This window comes from Sminthopsis crassicaudata, chromosome 6 (assembly GCF_048593235.1).
Source record: "Sminthopsis crassicaudata isolate SCR6 chromosome 6, ASM4859323v1, whole genome shotgun sequence".
Classification (NCBI taxonomy): Eukaryota; Metazoa; Chordata; class Mammalia; order Dasyuromorphia; family Dasyuridae; genus Sminthopsis; species Sminthopsis crassicaudata.
Genome location: NC_133622.1, coordinates 158870498 through 158884500, shown reverse-complemented (window position 1 = coordinate 158884500; position 14003 = coordinate 158870498). Strand labels below are relative to the sequence as shown.

General features: G+C 35.3%; 1 protein-coding gene across 1 annotated transcript in view; it reads left to right on the top strand.

Annotated features, from left to right (window-relative positions):
• FRAS1 (Fraser extracellular matrix complex subunit 1) overlaps positions 1–14003 on the top strand; it is a 488324-nt gene that overhangs the window by 372474 nt on the left and 101847 nt on the right. The window contains exons 35-39 of the mRNA XM_074276760.1: positions 76–207; positions 3342–3467; positions 5053–5300; positions 11145–11293; positions 12894–13056. Coding sequence (XP_074132861.1) covers positions 76–207; positions 3342–3467; positions 5053–5300; positions 11145–11293; positions 12894–13056 — 818 coding nt within the window. The remainder of the gene's footprint in view (positions 1–75; positions 208–3341; positions 3468–5052; positions 5301–11144; positions 11294–12893; positions 13057–14003) is intronic.

Below are 14003 nucleotides of genomic sequence, written 5' to 3'. Positions count from 1 at the left end.
ACGTACACATAGAAGCAACCTGTATGCCATCAGACTAGTAGTTGATTTATTTTATGGGCTTTTCATCCCTTCCAGTTTCAAATGGAGAGCACACAACAGAAGAAATGATGTTTATCATCCACTTACTTCCCATTCATCAGCAAGCCCCGCTGTTCCAGATCACAGTTCCATTTCTTGAGGTCAGCCGAGGAGGTCAAGCTAACGTGGGTAAGGAAGATCAATTGGGTTGTGGAGAGAAGTGGTTGTTGAAATGCAGCTCTATTAAGACACTGATCCCTCTGGATGAATTGAACCTGTCCCAACTGGCACCAAGAAACTATAACTATCTCCTTTCAGAAGATACAGGCAATGGGTTGTTCTCCCCTTTGACCCTCCACTTTCCCATATACATATAAATGGGATGGAAATAAACCCTTCAGAAGGCAACTCTCACTGATGCAGGACAACATAGAATGTATTTCCAAGTTTCCAGTTATTTGATTTATTGCTGTCTCTAAAACCAAAGAGAGCAGACATGAGAGAAAATTTCACCATGAAACATTCTTGTTTTCTCCAGCAAAGTCAGAAAAATCTATATGGGAGAAAGAGTAATTTAGGAGACTATAAGTATCAAGGGGACGAGAGTCCTTATCGAATTCATATTTGACAATGTTTGTCATTAGGAGTTTATTTTCTTTTGTGGGAATGCATTTTAGTAATAAGGCAATGAGCATAATGAGCTGGGAAATGTGTCTCATCAGCTGTCTTTTGGAATTTGTAGCAGCTGTCCCCAGTACATACCTTTGACTTAGAAATAGCTTATAACTACTGCAAGCATGGTTGATCCAATACTACCATGCCTACTCATGGAAGCCTCAATATATTGCCAAGAGAGTTAAGATGAAAAAAAAAATGAAGCTAGTAGACAATCTATGGGCTCACGAGAGAAAGAAGGGGAGAAATGAACAAAGGAAAAATGCAAAGGGAAGCTGATTTTGAAGAAATCAAGGTTGGTCGCCTCAAAATAGCTTCCCCTATATTGTCCAGAACTCAGAATTCTTTCATTTGACTTTTAACAATCCATGAATTTCCACAAGATAGAGTTTTATTTTGGTTAAGATGTAACTTCTTTTAAAATTGTAGTCACTTCTTGAAAGATAAGGGATTAAATTATAGTGGTTAATTAGAGAACTAATTAGTGAATTAATGCAGTAAGATTTTTCTTCCTAATTAATGTAAATTAACTAATTGCCCTCTGAGGTAAAGGTGTAATTTTGAAACATGGAATACTTGGTTGGTGTAAGGTAAGTCTACCTTTAGGCAGCTAGGTGGAGCAGTAGATAGAGCAGTACAGACCTGCAGTTAGTAGGACATGAGTTCAAATGTGGCCTTTGTCAACTTACTATGTGACTCTGGGCCAGACCCTTCATCTCTGTCTGCTTTTGTTTCCTCACATGCGAAATGGAATTAATAATAACATCCACGGATGTTGTGGGGATAAAATGGGATATTTGTAAAATGCTTTGCAAAACTTAAAGTGCTAAATACATGCTAGCTATCAATTTCATAATCTGGGCCTTGAACACCAGAGAGAGGAAACCAAGAAACTGAATGAAAACTCTCTCTGTAGTGATTTTTCTACCTTCTTTTCATCCCTCTTTTCCTGACTTTTTCCCCCTTCATCTACTGTGTCCATTCCTTCCTTCTCCCTTATTTGTATCTTGTGATCTCATGCTTCTAAGACCTTGCAATCAAAGAGATATTGCTGCTGTCACAGTTTCAACTACTTTGGACTGAATGGGTTTTGAGGAAAACCTGGGAATGTAACCAATACATTTTTGGTGTGTAAGAGAATATTTTCTGAATTCCAGATAGCTGGGGTTGCAATTTTAATTTTTGGAATTTGACTTATTGGCTAAGTTGAAGGCTGCCTATACATGATCCTAGGATTATAGCGTTAGAAATTGAAGGAACCTTAGAGGTCATGGCTCCCCATCCTTTCTTTTTATCAATTGAGAAACTGAGGCCAAAAGAAGCTAAATGACTATCTTTATGGTCAAGTAGGGTCACCAAGCTGCTAAGTATTTAGGACACTATTTGAATCTTAAGTCTTCTGGACTCCAGGTGTGGGCCATATAATTCCAATCTCTAGCCAAAGTCATTAAGACAGAGCCCTGAGCATATTCAATTTATTATAGATGCTGGTGGTCCCTAATTAATTGATTCTAAGATCTTTCTCAGTCAGGGATCCTACTGCTTGGGGAAAAACCACTTTCATAGCCACTGAGGAAGTATCAAAATATATGAGATAGCACAATTCCATGATTGGCCAATTTCAGAATTGGTGAAATCTTATAGTTTGCTAAGGGCAATGCCCATCAATCATAACCACTTTGCAAACAAGCCTTTCATAGGTTATTAGATACAGGGCAACAACTAAAGATCATCAACTGCAGGCCAGTTTAGCAGTCTCTTTCCAAAGGTTATAAGATTCTGTCAGCAATATTTCAGGGTCTTCCACAGATCATATGATCCTGGTATGAAGGTTTTTGGCTTTTTAAACCCAAACACTAATGTTTGACTAACAGTATCTTAGGGATCAAGGAAATTGTGGATTTGAAGCAAAGATCACTAGAAAGTGGGTTGAAATGATTCCTAAAGGGGGAGAGGCAAACGATCCTTATTATGAACATTTTATCCTTGAAAGTGTGTGTGTGTGTGTATGTGTGTGTGTGTGTAACATATTACTGATATACTGATCCTACTGATAGCTAATCTATCTGATAAATCAAATATAATCATCAATTCACTCAACCGTAACTCTTACCCTAATAACATTAACTTACATAATTACCTTACTCTTAATTCTATTCTGCTTAATTCACTAAGACAATCATCAATATATATCAAGTCACAATTAACTGAATAAATGTTGATTAAGTTGGGTAGGTATATCAAAATTATCATCACACAAGTTCAGCATTTTATCTATGATGCCATTTTTTATTTCATTTTTTATTAAAGCCTTTTATTTTCAAAATATATACATAGATGATTTCTAACACTCACCCTTTCGAAACCTTGTGTTCCAATTTTTTTCCCTTCCCCACTCCCTCTCCCAGACAGCAAGTGAACTAATATATATTAAATATGGGCAATTCTTCTACACATATTTCCCACGTTATCATGTGGCACAAGAAAAATCAGATGTGATTCCCTTTTTTTGGTGGATAGGAAAGTAATGTGACATCCAATCCCTCTCCTGCCCAACATCTTCTTGGTGGGTTATGTATTACAGAAGGTACTTTACATGTTAAGATTTTTTTGGAAACATCATGTCCTCATCATCCCTCTCTCTACAGGGATTCAGCTGGCAATGAGTGATAGCAGCATGGCTCCTGAAAACCTTTCCTTTGAGCTAGTGAAGCCACCTTTGCATGGCGCACTCTTCAAGAACACGGCTGAGTTCCAAGAGCCTATGAACACAGGTAGGAGTTCTTCTCTTCTTCTTTTTCTGACTTGTTGGGTGGACGTTATGACAGAAAAAATTATAAATCAAATCTTGTCTACTTCCAAGGCATGGAGGGATAGTTGATGAGATCCTTCAGAATGGCTATTTGAAAGTGCTTGAAAAATGGGTTATTTGAAAGCCAATTTTGTCATGGTTACTTAGCTTGGATTTGTGTTACTTCCCTCTCTACAAAAAATTTTAAGACATTTTCCTAATTCACTTGAAATTGGCTTATTTAAATTATGTATATATATATATATAAATATATGCAAATATATGTATATGTATATATACATATAAATGTGTGTATGTGTGTATATCTTTATATATATATATATTCATAGATGTGTGTATGTTTGTATATATTTCCAGATATTCCCAGTGTTTTAGACTAGGCCAGACTAAGGCCCCTCCACACACACACACACACACACACACACACACACACACACATTTTCAGAATTACCAAGTCTGAGGTATCATCTCATATCTTCCTATTACTATCCCTATCCCCTTCCAGAGATCATAGATGGAGAACTTTCTGTGATCTCAGTAGCCTTTTGAGAACCTGGTAGAACTTAGTCCTTTTGGTCTGTGCTCAGAAGTTGGGCTGCTAAAATAGAATTTAAGGGGCTACTTGACTTCCAACCCTGTTCTCCACAATTATTCTCAAAGAAAGAGCTGAATACATTTCTTATAGCCTTCAGCACCAACTGGCATCATTGTGGAACATGCAGACTTGGGAGAGACACTTGAAAGTTATCTAATCCAACTCCTTTTTTATCAATGAGGAAATTGAGAGCCATGGAACTTAAGTCACCTTCCTAAGGTCACACAGCTTGTTGACTTTAGAGGTAGGATTTGAACACAGCTTCTCTTCTTCCAAACAGCTTTACATTACCACACAGAAAAAGAGTGCTCATACTCATGAATCCAGAGAAGAATGTATTGTGATTTATTTAAGCTTATTGAGAGGTGACTTTAATAGCCTTTGACCAACTAGTATGACAAATCAAAGTCCTTCTTACATGAGTCTGGTTGCCCAGAAAGAGAAGTTCAGTCTCCTTGCAATAGCTTCGATGGAGCCCTGTCATTTCCCCCAAGTTTTAGATCTTTTATTTTTAAACATTTAGACTCCAAAATAATTTGACTTCCTTGTTTAGAAAAAAATATTTCCAGGTATCAAATTTTTTTCATTTTCTTTTGAAAATAGAAGGGAACAAATTATTTTTATCAATATTTTTCCAAATACATATAAAAATAGTTTTCAACATTCATTTTTGTAAAACTTGTAAAAAGAATTTTTTTTCTCCCTTACCCCCCCCCCCCACCTTCCTCAAGACAGCAAACAACCTGATATAGGTTCAGTCCTTTTAAACATATTTCCACATTTGTCATGTTGTGCAAGAAAAATTAGACCAAAAAGCCACAGGAAAGAAAGAAACAAATAAAAAGGTGAAAATACTATGCTTTGATTCAATCTCCTTAGGAAAACAAGTTCTAAATGTGTCACCGGCTTTTGAATCTTGGATCTAAAGATGTGTGCTGTTTGTTTTTGGAAGGTGACCCCTTCACTTATGAGGACATCACGCAGAATGCTCTACAGTATGTTCATGATGGCTCATCAGCCTTGGAAGACAGCATGGAGATCTCCGTTACTGATGGCATTGCCACAGCAACTACACTAGTGAATGTGGAGGTGTCATGGGCTGATCGCAGCGGTCCCCGATTGGCTACAGGTTCCTTGCTGACTGCCACTGTCCCCAGCAAAAGTTCCGTTACTCTTAGTAGATCACACCTTGCTTATGTGGTAAGTTCCTATAATTACCCTATTTATCATTGATCTGAATGACTGACTTAAACAGCAGAATTTACAGCAATGACCAGGGCTGACTATCTCTGATCTTGAAAGTTATTTTCTGATTCTACTCAGATACATTCTACTCAGGCACTTCTTTGATAGAGCCTTTCCCTTCTGGAGTACTTCCCTCAATCAATCAGTCAAAAAGCATTCATCAAGCACTTATTTGCCAAGCAGTGTACTAAATACTAGGGATAAAATAAAAATATATTTTTAAAAATTGGTTCTGTTTTTTTGGTTGTAGACTTTAAAAAATTAGTTTCCCCTCAATTACATGCAAAAACATTTTTAACATTTGTTTTCAAAAGTTTGAATTCCAAACATCCTATCTCCCTTGTTGAGAAGGCAAGCAATTCTAGTCATGTAAAACATTTCCCTAAATCTTAAAAAACAAAGAAAGTAAAAAGAAATATGCTTCAATATGTAAACAGATGCCATTGGCTCTTTCTTTGCGAATGAATAGCATTTTATATCCTAAGTCCTTTTGGGTTGTCTTGGACCACTGTATTGCTGAGAATGACTAAGTCATTCATAGCTAATCATCTTGTAATATTGTTGTTACTTTGTACACAATACATTTCACTTTGTATCAGCTCATACAAGTCTTTCTCAGATTTTTCTGAGAGTTTTTTGCTCATCATATCTTATAGCACAATAATATTCCATCAAAATCACATAGTATGGTTTGTTTAGCCATTTCCCACTCAATGGATATACCTTCAATTTCCAACTTTTTGCCACCAGAAAAGAGCTACTATATACATATATATATATATACATATATATATAAAATGTTTTATATATCTATATGTATGTATATGTATATATGTGTGTGAATATGTGTGTATATATATGTGTGTGTGTATATATGTATATATTTATTTTTGCACATAGAGGTTCTTTTTCTTTTTATTTTATCATCTTCTTTGGGTTACAAATTTTGCAGTGGTATTGCCCTTTGGGCATAGTTCCAATTGATCTGAAGAATGGTCAAATCAGTCCACAACTACACCAGCAATATATTAATGTCTCATTTTTTCCCACATCTCCTGCATCACTGGTCATTTTATTTTTCTGTCCTATTAACCAATTTAATAGTAGGTATGAGGTAGTACCTTAGAATTCTTTTAATTTGCATGTCTCCCATCAATAGAGATTTATAGCATTTTTTCATGTGGCTATAGATAGCTTTAATTACTTTACCTGATTGAGGAATGGCTCTTATTTATATAAATTTAACTCCATTCTCATTTGAGAAATGAGTTCTTTATCAGAAAAACTTGTTCAAACCCCTACTTTCAAGGGACTCACATTCTTTTGGGAGAGACAATGTGTAAAGAAGTATTTACAGATAAGATCTATTCAGAATATAAGGAAGGGAGAAGGTACTAACATTAAGGGGGACCAAGAAAGTCTTCTTGTAGAAAGTGAGATTTGAGCTGAGATTAAGGAAGCCCAAAGGTGGAAATGAGGATGGAGAACCTTCCAGACTTAGGAATCAGCATAAAGTCAGGGGATAGGATATATTCAAGGAATGTCAAGGAATCCAACGTCAATGGATTGTAGCATGTGTGACAAGAAGGGAGATATAGAAAGACTGGAAAGATAGGAAGGAGCCAGGTTGTGAAGACTTCAGATTCAAGTCCTTCTCTAGCTTTTTCAAGGTCCCCTTTTATCAAAAATTGTTTACTCCTTAGAAGACCGCCCATTTTTCAAAGGACAACAACTTGTGTGCTTTTAGTAAGATATTGAAGTGTCCCATAAATACCATACTCTGATAGATAGAAATATAGTACTGGCTCTGTTTATTTGTCAAGCAATACATACCACAATTTTGAGGCATAGAAGGGGTCACATAGTAATTTACCTTGCTGCTTTCTGGCTAGCCAAACCATACCTGAGTCACACTCTGATTTCAAGGTAAAGTGAATTCATTAGCTGTCCACCTTTTTATTCAGCTGTCTACCTTTATAACTTTAATATAAAATATATATACATATGTATATGTATATACATATGTGTATATATATATATATATACATATATATATATATATATATAAAATGGCTTTTGGGGGGAATTGAGGCTGGGGCTTCTCCTTTGAGTGGTCAGTGTAGTTAATATTGCAGCCAAAGGCATTGGAATTTGAGAGAAAGAGGGGAAGGAGGCAAAAGCAGGACCAAGAACCATAGAATTACTACCCACTGTTACTTCCAGAGGCAAAGCTATCCAAGATTTTGGTCTAACTATCCTTTAAGAGATACAGCATATCTGAAACCAACAGAAAATACGGTTTCTCTCTTGGCCTAGTTATCTTTTTTCCCCCTTTTAAATAGGAAATGTTATGGCCATGTCTAAGGTATAGACCTTGCTCAAATTATCATTAACCAGTCAATCAATTAAAAATATAAAAGGAATTTTTAAACTTTATTTTTTAATTTGATTTCCACTTTCTTTGCTAATCTGCAACCTAGAAACAAAATTGTTTATATGTAATATAATATGTAATATGATATGTAAAATAATATGTATTTTCTTTCAGGATTTATTTTACATGCCCATATATATACATGTACATACATGCAGATATATACAAATACTTTTGTTGTGGTGTTCTTAGTGTTTCCAAGGCTAGATAGTTAACTTTTTTTTTGTCAAGGGAAATAATATAGATAGAAATCTACATTTGATTTTTCGCTCATGACTGACTTGGTTAATGCTGCTTTAATTTTGTAGCTTTTACAAATATATACATACATGTTAATTAAATACACACAGGTATGTGTAATAATAAAATGTGTTCATTTATATAGAATATGCATATATATCTGTGTTTATAACATATATGCAGTTTCCTGTATACTTAGATATGATTTGAAAGGATGATTCATGATTACCTGAATGTTAGTTTTTTGAGTACTTAGATTTTTCTTCCCAAATTTGAAACCATAATCAGTAATGATCTGACACTTAAAAAAAATCATCCATATGTTTTAAATACATTTATAGCTTAACTATAATATCTAGTTCTGAACAGAAAGAAGTGAAATAAGTGTTGGCCTGGGAATAATTTCTCTCCTGCAGATTTTATTCCCCAATTGTTTTTTAATGTTATGGGAAATCACTCCCCTCTGACACTATTCATGGGCCTCTTACAATTCAAAAGTAGCTTTCATTTTCTGATTTTCTAATTGACAGGTGATTTTTGCCATAAATTCTGGCCTATTGACTCTTATGAAACTCATGAATCCATAATGACATTTGAATACAAATTTAATCAATAGACCGCCAAGCCTCAAAAAGTCATTGTTTGAAAACCCAAAGCTTCTCTCCAGGAGCAGTTCCTGCCCATTAACCACACATTCTACCCTGCATATCAAAATGCAGCTCTATTGGGCACTTAATACTGGTTTTAAGAAATTGATTGAATGTGAATTTGCCCAGCAGTGCAGAGAAAATTTAAAAGAACTATTTCAGGCTGGCGTAGCCATAGCATAAATGCTAAAGACTTATTTAAAGTTATATAACAACTTTGCTTGACAGCTGCTGAGGACTCTTGTCTCATGGGAAAGCCTTTCTAGAACTGCTCTGTAGTGGGCCTGCAAAGAATATGCAGTAAGGTGGGGGAAATCATTCTGTAAACAGAATGGGCTTTAATTGAAGCAGAGAATAATTGGGATGGGGACAGCTTATGATATGTCAATATAGTATCAGGCACATGGAATGATACAAGCATGCAAGGAAGGAGGCAGAAGGCAATGGTTGTATTAAATTCAATTAAACAAAAGCATAAATTAAGTATCTAAAAAGTATTTAAGAGACCCAAAGTATATCCTGAAAGGACATAGAGAAAGAACAGTGAGTTTTTTCTCTAGCTGGGAAATGCATGGGAGCTGGATTGTGTTGGAAAAGACCTGACACTGGAATTAAGATGCTTAAAGAGAGCAGAATACAGTGGAAATAATATGGAACTTTCCATTGACTTTGGAGTAAGACCACCTTACCTGTTTTAATACTTGCTAAAGTATATAATTTCTCTGACCCTCATTTTCTCACCTAAAATAAAAGGGTTGGTTTAGATGGCCTCTGAGACCTTCTAGCTCATTGAGTTTCCTTTTTGGCTTTGCCATTAGCTGGAAACATTACTTAAAATTAAGTTTCCTCTCTGGGTCTGAATTTCTCCATTGATAAAAGAAGGTGGTTGAGATCTTTAAAGTCAACCAGTTCATAAAATAAGTACATAAATACATATGAACCCAGGGAAATATATGTATGATAGAGATAGAAACAAAATATTCATCATGGTTCACTGAAGGAAGACCTCTCTGGAAATCAGAAGATAGAATTTGAGCTGGACCTTGAAAAGTCAGATTCATTTGATAAGGCATGGTAGTCACAGACAGCATGACCAAAGGTATAAGGATGGAAAAGGTTCCAACAAGTTAATGAATAAATAGGAGTGTAGTTTGGCCAAAACCTGGCTGAAGGTTAATAATAGTAACTGTAAGGTTTTGATTAAGTTCAGTTTAACAAATGATAATAATAGTGTTCTGTTAATTAACTTTAAGCAATTAAACTTTAAGCAAAATACTTAGAATGCAAAAATATACCAGATGTAGACTTTGTTCTTAGGAAGCTTAAAATCCATTAAGAAAGGGAAAAATGTATACACAAAAGACCATGAAATCAGGGAAAATGTGATTGAGATCAGAGGAGAATATAATTTTAAAAATCCAAAAGGGAAAGAGGAGACAGGCAAGGCTTTCATGAAACTGGACTTGTCCTTTGAGTTGAGTCTTGAAAGAATAATAGTAACAATGATGATAGCTACATAAACGTAGCAGATAAGATTTCCAGATTTTTTTATTATCTCATTGGATTCTCATCAAATGGAGAATGGAGGGGGCAGGGTAAAAGAAAGGGAACTCTAAGCATGAAGGAAAAGGTAATACCAGCAAATGGTCTGTAGAGAGTAGAATGCAAATTGAAAGTGGTGAATAATTAGTTTGATGGAAACATGAACCAATTAAATTCAAGAGACATTTATTAATGGAAGGCATTATTGACGAAAAGAAATAATATAAGCCTGGAAAGAGAATTTGGAAACAGATTGTGGAGGCACCTTGAATGATCAGATCATGAGTTTATTTGTTAGATTCTGCTGGAAGATGTTTAATAAGAGTAACATGGTCAGAACCACGCATTAGAGAGGTAACTTGGCAAAATTTGGAGTTGGAAGAAATTCTTCATTGTGCTAAAATTTTGTCATATAGAGTATTAAATTAAGTGGTTTGTCATTAGTTAATATTGACAATTTTTGATACATATTTTTATCACATTGTATTTGCCATGATAGAATTTGAATAGTAATCAGACAGTAAGATTCCTTCTGGCATTCCTGCAAAGAACTGGCATTTATTTCTAGAGATGAATGACTCCAGTCTACCTTCTACTGGACAGGAAGCTTGAATAGCAAGTAGGATGTTCTGTGGATGTCAGGGTCTATTGTAGCCATCTATTTTACATCTCTTATCCAAATTATTTCATTTCAGTAACTTTGACTAAGAGGGCATGGAGGTCCCAGGGCATTTTCAGTTAAGCATTCTAGGAAGGATAATTTAGGATGTATTACAGCTGACAAAAATTTCAGTTTTACCAAAACAAACAACTTTTCAGTGAGTAAAGGGAGAAAAATGCATATATTACACATACCCACACATCTGCCTGAAAGTTTGACAAAAGAATTATGGATTCATGTTTATCTTTTCTTTCTTTTTTTGAAAACTTTATTAGGATAATTCTTCTCCTGACTCAAAGATATGGATTCATTTATTTTCTCTACCAACATATGGGACTCTCACAAGAACATCAGGACTAATGGTAGAAGAACTCTCAGAGATTTCTAACTTTACAATGGAAGATATCAACAATCAGAAAATCAGGTAACCCATTTTATTTCCTTGACAGGTGTTGCTGCTAATTTAAAAAAAATTTTGCTTTATTTTTCATCACTGCTAAGACTCTTACTCTGTTCTTTTTCCTCTTTGTTCTTCAACAAAGAGCCTAGAAATTGAGGTAGTTCTGGGAGTGAGAAGTATTACACAGTTATTTCTACTTCAAGTTTGAGTGCTATCAGTCACAAATTACCCTTTTAGAAATAGTAATTTTAATTTCAGTGTAGAGGAAGGAGAAATCTGATACATGTTATCTGGTTTAACCCATTCATTTTGCAGAAGAAAATGAAGGCCAGAGAAGGAAAGTGAAGGTGGAAGATCACATAAGTAGTATAAGGTGTTAAAATCAGGATTTGAATCCAATTCCCTAATTCCAGGCCAATTCTCCTCTTTTAAATAATTGATGTTCTATTCATTCATTCACTCATTCACATATTCGTTTATCATTGAATTCAGGGTTGATTTCATCAGCCAATTAATTTATATTATACTAGGGTACACGTGATTCAGAAGAAAAAGGACATATTCCTAGGGATTTTACAAGTTGGCCACAGAGTTAGCACATAATTTAATTTCTCAGTGCCCCTGGCAACTTTCTATGTATACAAAACACTTGCTTTGTGCAAAGCAATAGGAATAAAAATAGAAAAGCTCTTGAACAGCTTACACTCCACTAAGGAGACAACACATACGAAATATTTAAACTGCAAATTGAATGGAAAGGTTACTTGATAGCTAGGTGGCAAAGTGGATAGAGCACTGGCTATGTGACCATGATATTGCTTAAATCTGTTTACCTCAGTTTCCTCATCTTTTAATGAAGGAAATAACAAACCAGTTCATTATCTTTGCCAAGAAAACCTTCAAATAGGTTCACAAATAGACTTGGGTGAACATAAATGATATAGTCCGTTGGATGCATCAATAAAGCAGATTTTAATGCTTCTTCATTAATGTCTTTTCCACTGACAAAATTAAATCAGTTTCTACTGTTGAGCTATTTTGGCAGTACCAACTATTCCTAATCAACTTTTCAAAAAAAAGAAAAGAAAGAAAAGATAACATGAATTCATAAGTTTTATTAAACCTTTCAGGCATATGTGTGTATAATGTATGAATATTTTATCCCTTTACTCACTGAAAACTTTTTTTTGGTGTAAACTGAAATCTTTGTCAGCTGTGATACATCCCAAGTGGCAAGAATGTTCTGTTCTAGATTAGTACCTGTTGGAGCACGTGCTGGGATTCATTTCCTTAGAGGCTATTCCTGGGATGATATCAAGAGCTTTGCATTGGAGGCATTAGTATTCCCCAGTCTCTTGGTTTTAAGTCCTGAAAAGAATCATAAACTGGAGACCAAAATGTCTGTGGTCTAATTTCTGGGCACATGTTATCTCCTCCCTCTCCTTCAAGGTGTTCTGCTCCTTCCATAAACTGACTTGCCTGTCCCGTATAGATAATTAAATAACAAGTTGCTTATTCCTTTAAAGAATACTCTGACTGGGGACATTTTTAAAACCTGAGTATAATTCTTTTGCCTGTCTCTTCATGTGATTTGCTAATTTTATTCTTATTTTGACCTACATAGGTACTCAACTTCTTTTGAGGCAGAAAGTCAACCAATCACTGACATTTTCCAATTCTCTGTCTCTGATGCTGACAACAACCAACTGAACAATCAGAAATTTACTGTCATTATAACACCTGTCCAGAATCTGCCTCCCATTTTCACTTTTGCTGACCTTATCACTGTAAGTAATTTTCAGAACAATGGACAGTGCTATTAGTAGCCTTCAGAATAGACATACATAAATGAATCATTTTCTGCCTGAATAAGCCCTATTCCCTCTCCTTCCCTGAGCAGTCCCATGATAACAGCTGTTTTTTGACAGTGGTTTGATATCTCTTGTCAGGAAGGGGCAATCACTGTTACTCTCTATTGAAACAAGATTGACGCTTCTTTTTTCAAGTGCTATGGTGAAAGAACTTGGAGAGATTGGTAGATGTGAGCCATCAAATGAAAATTCAGAAAGCATATCCAGATATATTCATATGTTCTACAAGTTTCAAGTTCCTCTTCTAGTTTTCTCTCGAACTTCTTGGCTATCCTTCCTTCCTTGGCAACCCTCATGATCCCTTGGTGTGAACCTCTGCCTTAAGGCTTCAGGCCATTCTGCAGGGAGACTAGGAGACTATTACCTGTAAGATCCTTGAGATCCGGGACTTCCTTTTGCCTTTTTTTGTTTCCCCAGTATTTAGTCCATAGTAGCTTAATATCAATGTTAAGCACATAGTGCTTAATAAATTGATTAATCATACTGAAGTAGCTTGTCCCAGAGTATATTGCTGGGAAGAGAGCAAGAAAACACATGATTTTGGTCTATGGAAGAAGGAAGAGAATAAACATTTATATAGCACCTAGTTTAAGCTGGGTAAGCTGAGTTCTTATAATTTGGGGTACAAAGAAGGAATTTAATTTGAGGACTTGTGTTTATTCCCCTCTCCCTCTCAGGCTTAAGGCTTGATATGATCAATTCTTTCCTTTTTATCCTGACATTTTACAAGGCACAGAATTTTTATACTAGAAGTAGTAAATATAAAAACTTGAGCCCCTTTTCTCTTAGTCCCAAGGAAGCAAAGCTAGACAATCACTTTTTGGATGAGATGTAGTTTTTTTTACTAGGACAGTTGCAGAAAG